Below are 19,440 nucleotides of genomic sequence, written 5' to 3' on the forward strand. Positions count from 1 at the left end.
AACAATAATAAACTATCCGGCGTTGACATAAAAATAATGAATAGCCGATAGCGAAAAAAAAAGGGTTACGTCTCCAAAATATGAGGCGAACGCAATGGCCCTCTCCCGTAGACCCTCCGGAAAAAAACAACGTCCCCTAACTTGTCGTCACATCATCGTACACATTCACACGCGCACACACAGACGACACACTTACACAGACGGACAGGCAGATACGTAAACGCAAACGCCTGCTTAGCATAGAGATTACGAGGTCGCTAGTACCTTCGCTTAATACGTCCTCGACACTGACGCGGGATACCTCTGCAGTATAGGACGACGTGTATGCAGTCCCCCTCCCCCCTCCCCCTTCTCCCCCCTTCCGGCCCGGGTGGGGAGAATCCACGCACACACAAGCCGACGCCCTCTTCGACTAGGCCGGACGTGAGGCGGAGCAAGACAGCTCGGTCCCGGCTTTGTTTCCTCGGCGTGGGTGGACCCTCGTTCTTCCTTTCCTTACATCTGCGTTGCCGTTGGGTTGTCCTCTCCCCCCTCTCCCAGCGAACCCGAACCCTCAGTCCTCTCTCCGCCCGCACCATTGGCCACTCTCCGGCACGCCCTACGCGTATCGCTCGCGCACGCGTGCAGGTGGTATACATATACACGTGTTACCCACGTATCGGTGCTGCTAGGAAGGTAGTCCGCCAAAAAAAAAAAACCTCCCCCAACCCACCGGTCACCGCTCCCTCCTTCTCTCGCGGTGTACGGGGATCGCGGTCCGGGAACAGCTACGCCGGTTTCGATAGCTAGACGGCTAGATAGATAGATAGGTGCCTAAGTGTAGCTGCTAGCCGGCTCACGAATACACTCGCACACATACATAACGTAGACAACCGGTCAACGTCCAGCCGCGCCATTCCGCGCTTCTTTTTTGCTTCTTCCCCAAAAGGGGCGGCGGCGACTCCACCCCAGCTCCGCCGACACGCGCGCGGCGCGGCGCCTTCTCTCTCTCTCTCTCCCCCCCCCCTCTTCTCTCTGCCACAAGGCGATAGATAATAAAAACACCAGGACAGCGCCGGCGATCCGACCTGTCATTTCCGGGTCCCGGGACGTGAAACTTGACACACCCCCTCTCGCCCCCCTGCCCCCCTAAAAAAAGGGTACGTAGATTCCGCAGGAGAGCGAGAGAGAGGCAGAGGGGGGCAGAGAGAGGGAGGGAGAAGATGGGCTAAATAACGACGACTACTACCGGGTAGCGCTGTTAGGAATCGAACTTATCCTCCATTAAGTGAACCTACTGATCTGGAGAGAGAGAGAGAAAGGGAGAGAGAAAGCACCTGCCAGACCGGCGGAGGAGCCGGACGCGACAAGATTCAACACCAACGTTACCTACTGCTGCCGTACCGCAGGACAGCAGAGCACATGCCGTGCCGCGCCGCGCCGCGCCGTGTGGAAGCATTGTGTAACCCTCTCGCTCCCACACACGCGCGCGCGCGCGCCCGCCGTAGCGGACATGTGAATGTGCTACAGGCCGAAACGATGAAGAGAGAGAAGAGACCCCGCGTCGAATCCCGAGTGGTCCGGCGTCTTTTCCCCAGCCAATGCGAGCGCGAACGCCGCGACGTCACGCGATGTTACGAATCCGAATGTCACGCCGTAGTATGGAAGGGAGGGGAGGGGGGGGGACGGCCGGGGGTAACAAACTCGGCCGGAATAGGAAATTCGGACATGTCGATATGCTGGCTCCATTCCAAGTACTCTATATGTACCCCCTTTTACTGATCTCCGGAGCTTCATCTACAGACTGAATTCACACACATACACACACACAAGTAGTGGGATCATATACTTTACTGGTCTGATTTATCTATCTCGTCCCTGTGACACGTTTCTCTCTCTCTCTCTCTCTCTCTCTCACATTCACTCTCGTCCCTGGAGTAGAAAAGGAAATAGAAACAAAGACAAAACGCGACAGGTGAGAGAAGTGAAAAGAGAAGAGGGAAAAAAAAAAAGTGGTGATGCAATGAGTCCGCCCCCGACCGCCACACCTTCTTTGCTCAATGCTCCTCCTCCTCTATGAAATAATGCGTGCCACGAGAGAGAAACGAGACCACCTCCATAACTTGTTTACCGGTCAGTGTAGACGTGAACATCATCATCACCTCCCAAGCGGAGTTTTGCAAAGCCTGCCTGCCTTTTGAATGCCGGCCGGAATCTAATCGTCGAGTCTAAATGCAGACGCCACAGCCAGTCTAGTTAAGTGTGTTGCGAGCCAACCCCGGAAAATGCACAGAATTGCCGCCATCATCCCGATCCGATGCAGAGGAAGAAGAATCGAAACTTTTTTTTTCGTGGGGAGGGATGCGAGAGAGACCGGGAGGGAGGGGACAAAAACAAGAGAACGCCGCATATGCCAGATTTTTTGGGTGGGGGGAGGGAGAAATATAAATGGGTCCTTTAGTCGATTAAGAAGTTGTCTTGTCGCCTTACTCAAATTTCCGTTTTGATGGCGCGCATGCCCGGGGATTCCGCCATTGATGGGAGACGTTTAAATAATTGAGACATGTCCACCGTGAGATTGCTAACACCATAGTCGTCGCCGATTTCGCTAACCGACCCGAGCTCCTCTCCTCGAGACACTCCGTCCGACATGACCCAGGCCTTGACGGACCTGAGCAGCTGAATGACCTGTCTGAACCGGTGATCCGGCGGCGTCTGCAGATCCGCAGGCTGCGTATTCTTCAGCATCCATTTCGCGAGCCAGAAAAAATGGATCCCATCTCGACAGAAACCGTACCGACGGGGATTCGAGACCGACGGCGGGAACTGAATAGCCATATCCATATCCCAGTACGACTTGAACTTGTCGAGGGCCGTGCACAGAGACTTGTACGTCTGGGCCGATAACCCGGCAACCGGCGTACCGTTAGCGCTGTTGCTGGCCGTTCCCGCGTCCGAGTTATTCGAGATGATCCAGTCATTCTGAGAGAGCGGCGTCGAGACTCCTTCGAGTGCAGCTAAGCGGCCGCCAATCTGCGCGCTCCGAATCTGCGCCAGGACGGCGTGGATAAGTATAAATTTACCGTACAAATTTGTGCTGCCCGGGTGTATTTGGTAGGACGCGTGGAATAATGCCGTCAAACTCAGGTTAAGCTCTGGTTGCTTGCTGCGCTGGGAGCCGTCCGGATTCTTGGCTCTCGCGGCTTCGGGTCCGTACAGATTCAGAGCCTGCGCGCAGTCGAACGAGGACTCCGCTTCCCAAGCGGCGTCGTCGGCGGGGAGAGGAACACGGATCTCGAAACCGTCAAATAGGGGGTCAGAATTAAAGTACAACGTGCGCGCGACGTCGACGAGATATACCATGTGCATGAGTCGGATGCGGATTTCCTGCTCGACCCACGCCGTCCAGTTGAATTGCCCGGGGTTCAGGTCCTCCAATGATATGGTAGGCTGGTGGAAGATGCTATACAGAGACGCGTCATTTCTGACCTGCAGTAAATCAAACCTTCTGGCGATATCCGCCACGATGGGAAATAGTCTCCTGGCGGTCTCGCGCTGGATGGGAGTGCCGTTCCAGGTAAACAGTATCGACATCAGGATGAGGGCTTGCAGCCTCTCGATGTCTCTCTTGTCCCTTCCGCTGCCCATCTTGGAGGCTGGAGGCTGTACGCCGCGCTTAGCAAACAGATTACAGTCGCGCTCGAGAGCTATCTTTAAGAAATTCATGGCTTCCCGAACGCTCGAAGGCGAGGCGCGGCTAGAATAGCAGGCGCCGACGCAGCACATGGAGGCGATGAGACCAGTGTAAGCTTCCATTATGCGAAAGGTGGGGATGTGCAGGAAGGGGAAATGAACGTGGAAATGGGTATACGACTCTAGGAAGTCGCGGATGTTGGCAGGGGAGAAGAAGTCGTTGACGAGGATTGTCTGAGGGGGGGACGCCGTGCCGGAGGGGTAAAAGAAGCTATAGATCTGGGAGAAGAGCTGCGGATAGGGGTCTTGCGGAGGGAGCTGGGGGTCCCGGTGGGAGAAGAAGAGCGATCGTTGGTTCAGGTCGTTCGGGGCCACGCCTGGCAGGCCGTCTGTTCTCTCGGAAGCGGTAAGGCTAGGCTCGGTTTTGACTGCGGTCTGATTCTGTCCAATATTAGGAGCGAACTGAGTGACGTAGGCATTGTGCGCACCGGACTGTGGAAACATCTGAGACCAGTCAAGGCCAGATTGTTGGTTCGAGCCCGAAGCTCCATACATCGGCATGCCGTTCTGGCTGGTAGGCATGTTGAAGTTGGCCAACTGGGGGTTGATGTTGGAGGACATCGAGTTGGACACGTCACCGTTGTAGCCGCCGGTCATGCTTCTCCGATCCCGGTTGCCGCCATCGTCCATCCGGCTCATGCTGCTGGATCTAGAAAGCTGGTTCTGATCGTTGGCCATGTTTCCCATACCATCTTGGATCTGGACCATACCGAAGGGGTGGACGACATTATCACCTGGCATGTTAGCCATGCCGTTCATATGACCCATGTCACCCTCGTTAGCCTTCTGAGCATTCTGCTGCTGCTTCTTAACGTGTGCTTGGGGATGAGACAGATGGCTCACCCCGGTGGGGTTTCCTCGTCGAATGGAGCATTTTTGAAAGTGACGCTTGAGGATGTCACTTCGCGAAAACGTATCGCGGCACAACACGCACATGTATGGACGGTCGCCCGTGTCTAGTTACCATCTGAGTTAGTGGGGGGAGGAGGAGTGCGGGGCCGCGGTGGATCCAGGGCACTTACGGCGGAGAAGGTGGCGTTTTAGGTGCTTCGCGTGGAGATAGGTCTTGGTGCAGTGGGGACAGGGGAATTTCCCGTCTGCATCCTTCTGCGGGATGACCGTGTTCTTCGATGCACCGCTGCCCGTGGGGGCCGCGGGCCTTCCCGGAGCGCTGGGAAGGATGCCGCGCCGTCCCTGGGACCCGACCACGTGGGTCGGCTGCTCGTTGTCCTGCAGAAGAGACTGCTGATGAGGCATCATCGGGCTCCCGCCGTACGGAGAGGGCAGGCCCGTCTGCGGCATGACGCCGCCGGCAGGCATCGGCCGCAGGACCGGAGGGCGCGCCACCGCGGGGGCCGGCGCGATCGGCTGGGGGTGCGAGGCCGCGACAGACGTCTGCGGCATCATCGAGGGAGAGGTGGGATAGCCCTGCTGGGTCGGCTGATACTGGTTGGGCATCATTCCGTACGAGGCGCGACCGGGGCCCGGATTCCGCGGCGGGTACTGGCTCATGTTGTTGGGAGGCTGGGGGGCGTTCGGAGTGCCTGGCGTCCTCGGCGTGTGGGGATGGCTCCCGTAGATGGATTGCATAGCAGAGGCGTTATGCTGCAGAGGCGGCAAAGTGTGCTGGATAGACGCGTGCTGCAACTGGTTGGGGGAGATTGCAGCCGGCGAGGGATACGACGCCCCGGATGTGCCTATGTTAGACGAATATGGGTTTTGGTTCGGATGGCCACTGTCCATGTCCAGTGGAAAGAATGACGAGGCGACAATGGCAGGTGAGGCCACGATTGCTAGAATCAAGCAATCTCGGCACACGCTCTGCTGCAATTGTCCCTTCTCTTGGCCTCCTCTGCTCTGCTTCTTTCTTCGGGTATCTGGACGAAGTCCGATATGCGCAACCCGGAAGGCGTGACGGTGATGTGGTTGAGCCGACGGGACGAACACGGGCGTTTGTGTGGGTAGATCTGGTGTTTTGGGGGGTTGCGTTGTCTGGGGATGGTGGGTGGTGGCGCGTGTAGAATTTTATTGTTTTTATCCTCTTTGCCCCTTTTATTGTTCTACTCCGCGGTGAATGGCGGAAGTGCGAACCCCGATACCCGACAATTCAATGGCTCTAACGATTCCTCCGCGCCCAGTACCCAACCCGAGAGATTCAATGTCGGCGCCAGTGCGGGTAGCAGGTCGAAGCAGGGTCTTGCAGGGTAGCGACGCGACGACGGGTCGTCGATTGTTGCTGGAGGTGAATTGCGCGGGAAAAGTAAAAGAAAGCGATAGTAGCGATACGACAATAAAAAAAAAATTTAAAAAGATAGCGAGGACGGTGATAAGGTGACGGTTTAATCGACGATGAGGGGAAGAGAGGTTGTTTTTGGGGTAGAATTGGGGATTGAATGGAGCAGGTGGACGGTAGTTCGTGAGGCTCTAAAAACCCAGCAGCAGCGAGATGGGACGGATGGGATCCAAATGTTGTAAAGTGGAGAATTCGGGTCCACGTTCCTCGAGGTCAGAGGAGGTGTGGTGGTGGCCTTCTTATTACTGCAACCAAACCCGATTCTCTTTTTTCCTCCTGTTCCGCCCCTTCTCGTCAACAGGGTCCCGTGCCAAATAAATTTCTGCTCGTTCCTGATGCTGGGCTCGCCTGCGACTAAGCTCAGTCGGGCCAAGTCCCGTCCACACCGTTGTACCTAGTCCCTTGTCAGAAAAAAAGAGAACCACCTTGTTGCTGGTGGTGCGTCGTGTTTTGTTTTGTCGAATCTGGTAGTTGTACCAGTTCCCGGTACCAGCAGGTACATGCGCGCCTCGAAGGGGAAACGGGTGGGTATGGAATGCCGAAAAGAACCGTGTAATCAGCGGTGGGTGGGTGTGGTGAATTGGCAGCGGGCGAGTGGATGTGCTGATGATGGGGGGATGACGGTAGCTCGTCGAGCCCGCTGCTGCAGGTAGAATGCAAGTCAAATGAAAGTGGGCGGGTGTGTATATGGGTGCATGCGCGCGCGTGCGTGTATGTGTGCGTATAGGCTGTGTGTACGGCTGCGTAGGAGAGGAGGAAGAGAATGTGGATGCGTGTGTGCGTGTGTGTGTGTTGTCTACATAGGTTATATGTATAAGGTGTATGGAGGATGGGCGGTGCGCGGGTGTATATGTTGGCAGGTTTAGATTCGGGGCCTGGTGCGGAAAAGAGAAAGAAAAAAAAAGAGGATATATATGGGAAACGGGGAAATATAGGATAAAATAGGTAAAATATAAAAAAGGGAAAAAAAAAGGCGTGGTTGAATGTAGCAGGGCAAGGTAAGACTTGATGGGACTTGGATGGAACACCTGGGTTCGGGAGGGGGGGGCAAGACAAGGGTACCTGAAGCTTACACCGTTTTTGTACGGTTCAAGGAAGTTGTCTCTGCTACCAGACAGTAATGTTTGCTGAGCCGTGGCAACTTCTGCAGGAATTTTCTTATGTGTTTTTATATGATGCATTCAGTTTTCTTCTTTTTTTTTCTCGGGAAGGGGGGGATGTGCTTGTCACCGTAAGGACGCGTCGAGGAAACTAAATCGAAAAAAAAAAAAAAAAAAACCAATGTAGCTGGAAAGGAGAGGGGGGGGGGAAGGGTACAAACACACACACGCACACATAACACGCATACATAACTCTCACTTACTCGCTCACGCGCCACTTAGACCGAGAGATAGACACCACAGAGAGAGAGAGAGAGGAGGAAGAGAGATACTCACGTTCGCGTTGAGAGATCCACCAGATAGTTTCCAAACCCAGAATCGTCTCGCCCCTCTCAGAGGTCCCGCACGTGGACACGAATCGCTCGACAGGTCTAGGGATTATTATTATTTTTGGTTTCCCCTTCTCGGCTCCCCAGCTTCCTTCTCGTAAGCGGTCAGCGGTCAACAGGATCAGCAGCCGCGGTGATTCCCGGGAATTCTCGTGCAACGGTGAAGCTACCGCTACCGGGCTAAAAAGAAAACTGCTCAACGAAGACTAGACTGGAAAACACAATGGCCGGGTAGAGGGATACGGAAAAGAGAGAGAGAGATAGAGAGAGAGGAACGGAGTGAGAGAGGGAAACGGGAGAGGGGGGTAATAAAGGAGAGGGAAAGGGGGGGGGGAGTAGATGGTCGAGTTTTCTTATGAAAGCGAGGTCGGAAAGTAGGTAAATACAAGTTCAGGAGAGCAGGAGGTAGAGAGAGGGGAGAAGAGAGACGAGAGTGAAAGTCGTCGACCAAATCATTTCATCAATATCGTTGAATCGCGAGTCGAGACCTCGACGCCAGGAGTCAGGGCAGGCAGGCGACGAGCAATGTACATGTACAATGGACAGCAATTGGGGTTATTCAGCAAAGGGGGCGGACCAGGGCCGTATGCAGATAGACCGCAATCGCTTAGGCCGAGCACGGCGGTATGGCCAGGGCGATACTGCCATATCGGGCTAGTCGGGCCGCCCGGCTGCGCAGCCACGGACCCTGCGAGCGAGCAGGCGAATCGAGGGCGGCGCTGCGCACCCATAACGCGGACGACGATGCCAATCACCGCGTGCTGCTGGCGGCAGCGGGCGCTGGCTGGCGTTGCTGGGCTGCACTTGGATAGGCAGGAACAGCAGGAACACACTTACACGATCCCCTGGCGGACGCAGCAGCAGATGTGAGGTTGCAGAGACTGGGTGGGTATGGCAGCATGTACATACATACCACATACACACTACATACACCCGGACAGGGCTCGTCCTGCAGCCATGCCTACCATGTACTATACTAGCAGTGGAGGTGGGTGTAGGCACGGCCGGCCGGTCCACCGTGGCTACGTAGGAGACGGGCCAGGTTTAGATACCTCGACGGTGTTGGCCTGCCTGGCCTGCACGGATACCTTACCTGACGTATTGTACGTACACGCGGAACCCCCTCCGCCCTGATAGGTCGGGTACCTCTCTCTCTGCTCTCCACCGCGCGCGTTGCGCTCTCTCCCTCTCCCTCTCCCTCTCTCGTTCTCTTTTCGATCTGCCTTCTACCTCCTACCTCCACTGCTTCTACACTTCTTCCACCGCCCGACTCCTCCTCTTCTTCCTCCACCTTTCCGGCTTGGGTATTATGCCATGTTCCAATTGCTCGACGTGTACGACCGGGAGGTACCCGGTAGAAGCATGTACATTGCTTCTGGAGGTAGCCTAACCCGACCTAACCTAACCTCCTTCCTACCTTGTATGTGTCTAGGAGGTACCCAGGTAGATGTCCTCCGTACCTAGGTACATGCAAAATGCTGGTGCAACGCGTTGCAGAGAGGCATCGCACGTACACGCATCCCCTACCTTAGGTACCTAACCTCTCCTAGGTACGGCTCCTACCTATGTGCATGTATACATACGTGTATGTGTGGCTACCTGTACCGTGTGTATATGTGTATGTGTGGCTACCTGTACTGTATGTGTAGGTGGTATGCGTGGCTACCTGTACCGTATGTGTATGTGTATGCGTGGCTACCTGTACTGTATGTATATGCACACCTTGCCTCTTCTACGGAATGGTCTTGTCTGGGTATGTAGATAGGTAGGTTAGGCAGGTAGAGGCAGGTAGGGAGGGCAGGGAGGTTGGGGTCTGTCTGTATGTCTGTCTGTATGTATGAATGTATGAATGTATGTAGGTCGACGTAGTAGAGTGCCCCGACGTATTGTCTGCAAGCAGGTAGGAGGAGGGGCGTGTGCTAGGGCACGCGCCCTTCGTCGGGTCGGCTCCCCTCGCTCGCGACCCAGCTCGCAGCCTGTATCGTCGACCCGTGACGGCGACGGCGGCGACGGTGACGGACGCTCCCTCGTGTCCTCGCCCATGCGATACGGATTTGCACACCCGGCCAATTAGCCCCCTTTCCCAGCCAGGACGCATATCGGCTCTCATAGGGCCCCCTTCTCATCGCCGCCCTAAGCCAACACCGCACCTAGCACGCGCTCCGATCGTCTCTGCCTACGAGCCGGACGAGGGGACGCAAAGGGGATGGGCTCTCTTCGTGTTGAGGACAGACTGTCGCACAACGCGATCGTCCTGTTTGCTACCTGTATACATGGATATATTGCCTTGGGTATAGAGACGTAGGTATGCATAGGTATATACATATACCTATATAGATAAACATATGTATGCGTATGCGAATGCGAATGCGTATGCGTATGCGAATGCTATCTGAATCTGTACAGGTAATTTATATAGGGATATACATGCATACATATGTAGTAGGTATATACCTGTATGGTGTAGGTTAGGAGGTAGTCGAGTGCTGTGTGGACGGGCGTATGTAGGCAGGGGGGTATCTAGCACTACTAGGTTGTCGGAGCAGAGAAAACGTGGCCGTCTCCCTTTAGTTGGATACCAGAGGAAAGGTAAAGTATCCAGGTATGTTAGGCGATGCAATGCCGTGTTCTAGCCCACGGTGACACGGGTAGAGCACCGGAACATGCCTAGCTACCTCCTCCTACCTTAGGTACCTACCTACCTACCTACCTACCTACCTACCTCTGTTAGGGGTAGGTAGGTGCCTAACGCAGAGGAAAGTAGGTACCTAAGGTAGGTACCTAGGTAGGTACCTCTGTATAAGGCATGTAAGTTAGGAGTGCACGTATGTATGTAGGTGTACCTAGGTATGGATGTATATGTATAGGTAGGTACCTATGTAAGAGGAGGCGTGTGTATGAATATGAGTATGAGTATAAGTATGAGTATGTGTATGAGTATGTGTAAGGTGTATGCGTAAGGTGTATGTGCAAGGTGTATGTATATGTAAGATCGAGGTTACGGGTTGGTGTAGACGTAGGCGGGTAGGTAGGCGGATAGGACAATGAGCGTGCTAGGTATTTCCACACCCACACACATGCGCACACACACCCACACATACGCACACACTCTCTCTCCCTCTCTAGGTTTTAAGATGCTTCCTGATGTAGGTATGTAGGGTAGGTATATGTAGGCAGGTAGCAGTTCGTCAGGTAGGTAAGGTTAGGTAGGCATGTCGACAGGCATCTTGATTTGCCCTCCGGCCAGTTTTCCCTGTCGTCCTCCGTCTGGCCTGAGAACCAGGGCCGGCCATTATCTCCTCGCTGCCACCGACCCGCGAACCCCGAACCATGGGAGCGCGAACCACCACTGATCTGCGTTACTACCGTAGCAGCAACAGCTTCCGTGATGGACAGGCAGAACACATCGCTTGGTTGTCAGTCCGTATGCCATCGTATACCTACACACCTACATCTGTACGAACGCACACGCGCCGCAGAGACAGAATCCCATGCATACATATCGAGACCTGAACAGGTGCTTTGATCGCAATCCCACCCGATGCGCGCAAGCCATGCAACCTCCGTGGGAAACAGGACGGTTGGTTCCGGCAGCTCCCTTCGCCCTCGCTCCCATCGCGTCTCTGGTCACTTGATGGTCGGCTGCAAGCCTGCGACAGCTTCCCTACCTGCTGCCGTTCTCGACAATCATACGATGATGTGAATTATCGCAATTCAAGTGCCTGCGCGCTATGTATATCAGATACCCCAATTGGCCGCCAACCTCAGCAGAGGCCGTCAATGCGTTTAGCTATGTAGCGATTTGTTGGCATCATGCACCTAGTTGTTGCTGGCTATTGGACGATCCGTCTCGCAGTCGTAGGCGGGAACAGCCAATCGCACGTACGACCGACTGACCTATCCCGTGATAACCCTACGTGAGCTTTTCCCCGTTGCTGCCGCACTTTCGCAGACGATCCTTGGCCTCCCGCCAAGGGGAATAATAGAGAGAGGGAGAAAAGGAAAAAAAAAAAAAAGAAAAGAGAGAGAGAAACAGAGAAACAGACAGACAGACAGAGAGGGACAGGGAGAGGGGACTCCCTCGTTCACGCATGAACACAATACGTATGCACACATGCCTACGTACATACATGCAGGGGCGAGACAGGCCAAAACTAAGTCGTGGCCCAGGAAACGCCTCTCCGATTTACCTACGTGTATCAATTCCTGCCTTCTTCATGCCTGCGTGCTGCTGCTGCTGCTGCTGCTGCTGCTGCGAGCGAGTCCGCTTCCCACGTAGGCCAAGCGGGTTACCATATCCGCGCTGCGCGACTCGGCCGGCTTGTGTGGAAGCGATGTAGGGAGCTATGTATGGCTGTGCGCACAGATGTGTATATTATGTAGGTATGTGTGAATCAAGCGGAGCTGCCCAGGGAGTTGGGCTTCAAAAGCTGTAATGCATGATTGCGTCGATACAGGACGATGCATGAGACGTGCAGTAACCACGATTTTACCTATAGCACGCCGACTTTCGCTCTGCTCGGTCCCTGCGGTGCGTGGCAGACGTCCGTACGGCGTCGTCTAGGGATGGGCTTCGTCGATGAGATCGAGGTGCTGGGAAACACGGCCCGGTCGTAGTCGTCGGTGTTGTCGTTTCTGCGCATCGTCGTGTCACGTACTGCAAAATTCCAACTGGTGGTTTCAACTTGTCGGTAAGATGTCTGTCTGTCTCTACCCGAAAGGAGGATCGTGCCGTGTACAGCGCAGCGGTATTATTATTATTATAACCTACCTCTTATTTGGTAAGCTTCCTACCCCTACTCTCGACTTTTGAGTGCGTCAAGAGCGCTAAAAGGAAATCGTCCTGGCTCGATTTCTCGTTAAAGAAGTACGCGAGAAATGTTCAGAATGGATTAAGAATTAGAAACACGATTCCTACGTAGGCCGTGTTGTTCTTCTATTACCGAACGCTAGGATAACCGATCGGTGGAGTCCTCTCTCCCGGTTTTTTCTCTCTCGGTGTCACTCACGCGGGACTGGGATCTCACGTGTATAAGTGTGAGAGCTAGCGTGGATCGATGGCGTGTTGCGACGAGCTTTGTTTACGACCACGGAGAGTGGCTAGAGCCATATATGACGGTCTATGGTCTAGGGGGGGGACGGATTATCACGGACAGCGCTGAGGAAACTGTTACGACGACCTCTGATACTTATTGACAAGGAATAATAGCCCTATCCTACCCCCTTATTGCGTACTTGTTGGTCAAGAGCTATATAAAAATCGTATCAGGTGGTACGTATGTACGTTACGATACCGACTCAAGAAACGAAAACACGTCCCCAACGCTAGTGGTAGCCATGGCAGACCTACGAGTCAGCAAAACGAGTCTAAGAATACTCGACCAACACACGGCTTTCCTCGTTTGCCCTAGAGTGAAGCCCCTAGCTTCGCCAAGGCAGCCGGCAATTCTTGCTCGTGCTCGATATTAAGAGGGATGACACCTTATGGGTGACACGCTGAGATCACGGCCGTATCAGATACTGGCTGGCCGTTGTTACAGGTGCTAGCTTCACTCGCAGCAACTACGTAAACCCCGAGGGAAATCTGGCCTAGTCGGGGTTAGGATGACTTACGAAAGGTCCTCATGTTTGTATGTAGGTACGTGGGCATTTTCCGACCCGGGTTCTAGGTTGCCTCCGGATCACTGTCTGACAATTAAAAAGGACGGAATGCAGTTTGACAATAGGCAGTGGGACAAACAACACGCTTCCACCGGACCGCCACCGAGCCATCAGTCGTTAGGAGGCTTTCTCCGCCCCTGGCTCGGTTTCGTTTAGGCTTACCACATTGGCATCTCACTCCCCAGTAGGAAAATTGCTCTTCTCTGAGGGCCACGTCGATGTCGAATTGCAGATTCGTGAATGAAATTTCCGTTAGGCTTGCTTGGCCCTTTTGGGGGAAAAAAAAAAGTATTTTTTAAAAAGGAGAGAGGGGGGAACCCCTGGATCGCACGGGGTTTTAGCGCTCTTCGTCGTCCACGCCGTCGTGTTCCGAGGGCCGCAACTCGGAAGATAGGCGATCGGCTAACACTGGTCCCAGAGTGGATGGTAAGGACTCGACGGCTGTATGTATGTACACGCCACATCCATACCGAAGCCTAGGGGAGTGGAGATTGTGGGATTCTGATGTCGTAGTTGGGGACCATGGAGTCGATCCTAAGAAGTAATCGCTAGGACTTGCCCCATAATCACATCCACCACATCCTCCGTTAACCGTTGCCGCGGGTTTTGTGCGACGCAGGGTGGACACCTTCAGCCTCAGCCTTCCAAGGTGGGCAGATCTGGATATGCGCGACATGGTCCGGAGTTCTTGCAAATAAGTACAGACGGCACACCTCCGCAGGCCCCAGCTTGTGTAACCGCCCTGCTCCAATTTAAATAGAACAAGAGTGTCTCCAGACCTTCCACGGACATCCTCGACAACGGGGGCTATGACCACGAGGGTTTGAAAATGCCCCAGGTAGAAGCCGGGGGAGACGACGGGGGGGGAGCGGGGAGAGGGGACACGGCTCAAGCACATACGCGTTGCCTACCATGTGCAAAAAAGAAAAAGAAAAAAAAGACCCGGGGGCCACGACCGGGACGACGTATCTTGCGAGAGATGCCTCCTCCACCAAGACAGCGGGAGTCCCACCCGCCGCGTGGCGTTCTGCCATCTGGCGTCGTTCGTCGGTAGGTAAGGTCCAGTAAGGTCAGACGTGGTCGGGAAAGGTCAGGTAAGCAAAAGATAACCTACCCATTGCGAGTTAGTTGCCAAGAACCAGAACGTACTGACGCGATGACAAGGAACGAACCGGTACCTGGTCCGGCGTAAGTACGTGTATATTCAACGTGCAATGGAGGTGGCGCTGGCAGCTACGACGGCAGGGAACATGTATCCGTGCGGACAAAATATAGCCTGGCGTCTGGTGTATACGGCGAGAGAACTCCGGTACTGCTTGGCAGTTTTTATTTGTGCCTCTCTCTCCCGCGGACCGGGTTTCTCTCTATCCATTCTAACTTCGTGAGGACACAGAGCAAAGCCCTTCTCGCCTTGGCAACCAAATTTGGAAAACCTGCCGTACAGTAGTGCAGGATCGTGGGGGAGTTTGACGATTTGCGGAACAGGGATGGGTGGCCGAGAGGAGATCCTACAAGTTCGCATCTCGTGGGAGGTCGGCCAGCCAGCAAGCGGGCTAACAAGCAAGTATGCAGAGCCCTATGTCTCTCTACCCGTCAGCCTGCGGTATCTACATACCTCCTACCTACACGACAGGTGTAATGTAACTATCGTGTATGTAGGTACGTACGTACGTTAGGTAGCCGACCTGCTAACCTGCTAATCAGTAGAACTGCCTGCGTCGCAGCCTCTCGTCGGTCCGACACTATTGCTGCATAATACTTGTCTACACCGCCTACCTGCGAGACAATCTGATGCTATAAATGGCTCTCTCTCTCGTGTCCGGTCCAGCGCTGATGCCGTCCCCACGCCCTCTGCGGCATGAACAGCACTCTAGTTCGCAGAGACTCCGGTTCGCGGACGGCGGGCACATTGAGCACGCGTGTAGTCTCGCACCTACATCTCGGTAGCCATTCATTCCTGTACTCGATGGATAAATACGAACCTCGTCGGCCGCGGACTGGCACCCGCGTTGGACCTGGAAGCGAATGCTATCGTAGCAAACGAGCCACGCCTTGAAACTGGCCGAAGCACCCGACGCTCCGCGTGCACCGGCACCATGCCGCGCCTGAGGGGAAATAAGAGTTGGGAAATGATTGTCTCGAGAGCGTAGCGTCCGAGTGCAGATCCGTACGGCAGATGGCCCTCGATGTCAGCCGATCATTCGTGGGTTTGGACATCACTGCATCCCGAACCTGGACAGGATGAGATGAATGGACCAGACTGGGCTAGGATGGGATTGGGTGGATGGAGGGATAGCACGGCATGGGACGGATGGGAGGGAGTCTACATACCTACCTACATATGTCTGCTACGGCGTTGGCCTCGGCCTCGAGCGAAGAGGAGGAGTAGAGGATGTAAAATAGGTATGTAGGTATGTATGTGTATGTGTGTGTGTGTGTGTGTGTGTGTGGTGTGTATGTGTGTATGTGTGTATGTATGTATGTATGTATGTATGTATGTATGTATGTATGTATGTATAGAGGCAGGTCAGGTTGGGGGGATCGGGTACACATCTATAGGTACATGGCATGCAAATAAGAGGTATTAGCATATAGGTACCTAGGTAGGTACCTAAGTAAGTCCCTATCGATGCATGCGAGCAGCAGGAGGTAGCTACCTGGGCAGGCACCTTTAACCTCTATTGCCCGCCTTAAGTAACCCTACCTCCTCTATATGTGTAGGTGGTATACCTAGGTACACATCGACCTGGGGGATATCTGATGTCTCTCACCAATAGGTACGTACGTACTTACGTAAGTACCTACACATGCCTCTTCCGACGAGACGATGCGCTACCGAACGTATGAGCGGTCTCGTTCAATTTCAGTCTGACTTTCGTCTCAACCTTCCACCGATCATGGGGTGGCGCCCAGCAACGATCCCTGTACAGATATACTAGCTAGGGTGGGCCCCTGCCGGCATCGGGTACATGTATCCACCGGGAGCGTCCTGCCGCAGGAGGGGGAACCTCCCGAAAATCTTGCGACGGGCCGTGAGAGCTTCAGCAACACCCGTCTTCTCTCGGTCCAGCCATCACGCGGTCCAACCCGAGGCAAAATCGACGAAAATGCCCGTTTGAAAATTTTCATGTGGCGTTCGAGACCTCCGCGCAGCCCGAACGGCTCCCAAGGCTGCAGAGACTCCAACTGTTGCATCGGATTAATTAGTCATCTCTTTCCGGCTGGCCTGCCGGCCACGACGCGCGACGAGCGAGCGAGGGGAGGCGCGCAGGTTGCCGAACGATATGTGCGGTTCGTGCGGTTCTCGCTTGAACCGTCGCCATCATGGGCACTGCCTGCCCGGCCACAACGCGCATTGCTCTCCGTGTGGATACGACGCTATGCCTCTCTCTCTACCTGTACTCATATGTACCTCCCTACCTCTATCTCCTAGGTACCTACCTGTATCTGTGTACATACCTACCTTGTCAGACACGTACTCAACAGGTACCTACTATGAGTAGGTAGGTGGTACGGTGGCTGGCATACCTACCTACCTAGGTACCTACCTCCTACCTACGTCTCCTACCTCATCGTACATAAGGGACTTACACGCAATGGGTCGAGAACCTGGCCCGGTGTCCACCTGCGAAGACTTAATGTACATCTGTACCCTTGGTGTATGCAGGTAGTAGTACACCCCAATATGAGAACCTCACGCTTGCTGGTTAATGTCTACTATTGTGTACCTCCTTAGAGGTAGGGAGGCAAGTAGGTACACATACCTCTAGGAGAGGTGGGTAGGAGATATGTGGATGCCTACCTAGGTACGTGCCTGGGTAGGTTTGTGCCTGGGCGCCTGCCTGGCGCGGTAGAACTGGGTGCGTACCTACCGCGGCTTCCCAGATGCGCATGAGACGCGGCATGTACCTAAATGTGGTCGGGGTGCTTAGGCTATAGGCTGTTCCCTTCCGCGGATTTTTTATTGCAGTTATCCGAGTTAAGCCAGTGCTAGATGTCGGAGTTGCCTCCTAATACATAGCCTACGTAAATACTGCCCGATCTGGTTTAGGCCGTCTATGGGCCGACTTTCTATTCTCGGCGGTCTTTTCCCTGTCGTCGATTTGGCGGTCAAGTGGCTACCTGGGTAGAGGTAAAGGCAGAGTACAATGTACGTACAATGTATACATACCTCCTGGTATATCAGCAACATGATTCTTGCATCATCGCCTGCTCGCCCTGGCCGAGCTTGGACCGAAGTGAACCACCCCTAGGCCTATCACATCCTCCCATATCCGGATCCTTTCCTCTCCCCACCAGTCTTGTTGTTTTCAACACCGCACCACTATGCATCGTCTCCCAATAAATCCCATACGCACATGCGGTAGGCAATCGTATTTAAAGGTTGAAAATATTTCAAATGCCGATTCCGTCGCTGTTGCGCCTGCAATTCCTCCCAGCTCGAACGGCGCATCCTATCCTGATCTCCAAACACAGAAAGACTAGGTAGATCCCAACCCCCTTGCCCCCCCCTCCCCAAGCTCCCCTTCGCGACAAGAACACGGCCGAACGCTCGAAACAGACACGGGTAGATATTTGGCAGATCGTCTCCCTACCTTTCTCCGCGCAGCCCGAGCGGCGCGGTTACAGAGTCTAGACACGGCCAAACCTCCCGGGTGACAGAGAGAGAGCACGGCTGGCACGAACCACGACGAATAACGTGTACAACCCCGTCGCCGTCTATGTACGTGCATATCCGCACTATGCCACCCAGCAGTGGTTTTCTCCCCCCACAGCTAGCTTCGACGATGATTCATATATAAAGTTGCGGGATCACGCGCTGGCCGAGGGGCGCACACGCTGGTTAGGTTTCGAGCCATGCCGGGCGGGAGTGACGTTGCTCATTATTATTCATAGGGCAGGATTCAGATGCTAGCTCGCCGTCCTCTCGCGGTCGAATATGCTGCGCAAGATCCCATCCTCCTGCCGCTTGGGCAAGAGTGCCCATTACCTAATATAACACGCAGGGAGAATAGACATCAGGCGCTGCACGCATGGCCCCCGTCGCTGACTGGCCCTTAACGTGGACGGTTACACCAGTTGCGACAGCAAGGCAGCATCGGCTGGTTTCGCCCTAAGGTCTCATGAGCTTGCTCGGGGATGGTTGTCTCGAACCCTGAAGAAAGAAAAAAACCGGGCGGATTTGCCGGTAATGGAAATCCGCAGGGGACGACAGGCGAAGATCTTGCGACCTGCGATTCTGATAGGCCTTGTATCAACCGAGTCCCAACCGGGATGGCTGCGGTAATACGGTAATATGCATTAAGTTATGCACACGCTGAACGCGGAGACAACCAACGACTTAGTGACAGCTCCAACCTATTCGTCGATGACGAAGTTCACGATATTTGCACCAGCCTAGTAGGACCTTTTTTTTTTTTTCTTTACCGCCCTTCCCTCCCCTTCCAAACATCGAGAACCTGTAAAAACTCCAAGCTGGAATTTGTCCGCACATTTTTAGGTCAATAGTTGCGTGTTAGAAAAAATGGATTACTTTAACACAGCATTTCCACGCTAAGCCGAGGCGTAGGTATATATAGATGGCCACACCTTGATAGGCTATATGCCTTAAAGAGGATTTCTAGTCGCGGCTATGTATCCTCCTCCTCTTACTCCTACCAACTGAGCCCCAGTTCCCGGAATCGCCCTTTGCCACAGCACACTTGGAGAATCATGCGAGACATAGGCATTCGTTGGTACACACTATAATCCGAAGTAGCTTGGGCGTCAGCGTAAGAGGAGGTAGGTAGGCTGACGCCCTGCCAGCGTGGCTGGGAGTCGATCCCGAATATCCCGGGGTTTGCTCGAGTCATGTTGCTCGAGACTATTGCACCGGCGGATTAGGCCCGTCCAGATCCGGCGACAATTACGAGCAGGCCGTTAAAGTAGTCTCTTCTGACAATATACGGAAACGGTATAAGTGATTCTCGGTATTCGAACGCAGTGGCTGGCCTTAAGTTTTATAGCAATTTTCGTGGTGTATAAGTGTGCACTCATCCTAATATCTCACTGATATCAAGAGAAGTGAAGCGGCTCTGGGAAACAGGCTCTTCTCCGCTTTACTGAACGAGGGGATTCATCGAACGGCCTTCCGGGGCAAGCTCGGTTCCACAAAATAGGAAAGCCGCACTCGCGAATTGCGCCGGAATCCATCCGACCGACGAGCTCTTGGGTCTTGTAGAAGTCGGTGGAGGATTACGTACCTAGCTTCTGTATAGGCCTCACG

The 19,440-nt window shown here is 54.1% G+C and overlaps 2 protein-coding genes across 2 annotated transcripts; both read right to left on the bottom strand.

Annotated features, from left to right (window-relative positions):
- Window positions 1-2,469: 2,469 nt before the first annotated feature.
- Window positions 2,470-5,244, bottom strand: GGS23DRAFT_602364 (fungal-specific transcription factor domain-containing protein; the record flags this gene model as incomplete). The annotated part of the gene is made up of 2 exons (XM_051519317.1): window positions 2,470-4,688; window positions 4,755-5,244. The coding sequence occupies 2 exons, from the start codon at window positions 5,242-5,244 to the stop codon at window positions 2,470-2,472; spliced, it is 2,709 nt and encodes a 902-aa protein (XP_051377367.1).
- A 4,479-nt stretch (window positions 5,245-9,723) lies between these two features.
- GGS23DRAFT_546555 (uncharacterized protein) lies at window positions 9,724-10,630 on the bottom strand. The gene has a single exon (XM_051515045.1). It carries the CDS (start codon window positions 10,611-10,613, stop codon window positions 10,296-10,298), a length of 318 nt encoding a protein of 105 aa, XP_051377368.1. The 5' UTR covers window positions 10,614-10,630; the 3' UTR covers window positions 9,724-10,295.
- Window positions 10,631-19,440: the final 8,810 nt, after the last annotated feature.

This window comes from Durotheca rogersii (genome assembly GCF_024521655.1).
Source record: "Durotheca rogersii strain YMJ 92031201 chromosome Unknown GGS23scaffold_1, whole genome shotgun sequence".
In the NCBI taxonomy this organism is placed as follows: domain Eukaryota; kingdom Fungi; phylum Ascomycota; class Sordariomycetes; order Xylariales; family Xylariaceae; genus Durotheca; species Durotheca rogersii.

Bases quoted from the DNA above. Each gene is read 5' to 3' on its own strand.
- GGS23DRAFT_546555 (XM_051515045.1), bottom strand. From the start codon at position 10,613: ATGTGTGGGTGTGTGTGCGCATGTGTGTGGGTGTGGAAATACCTAGCA.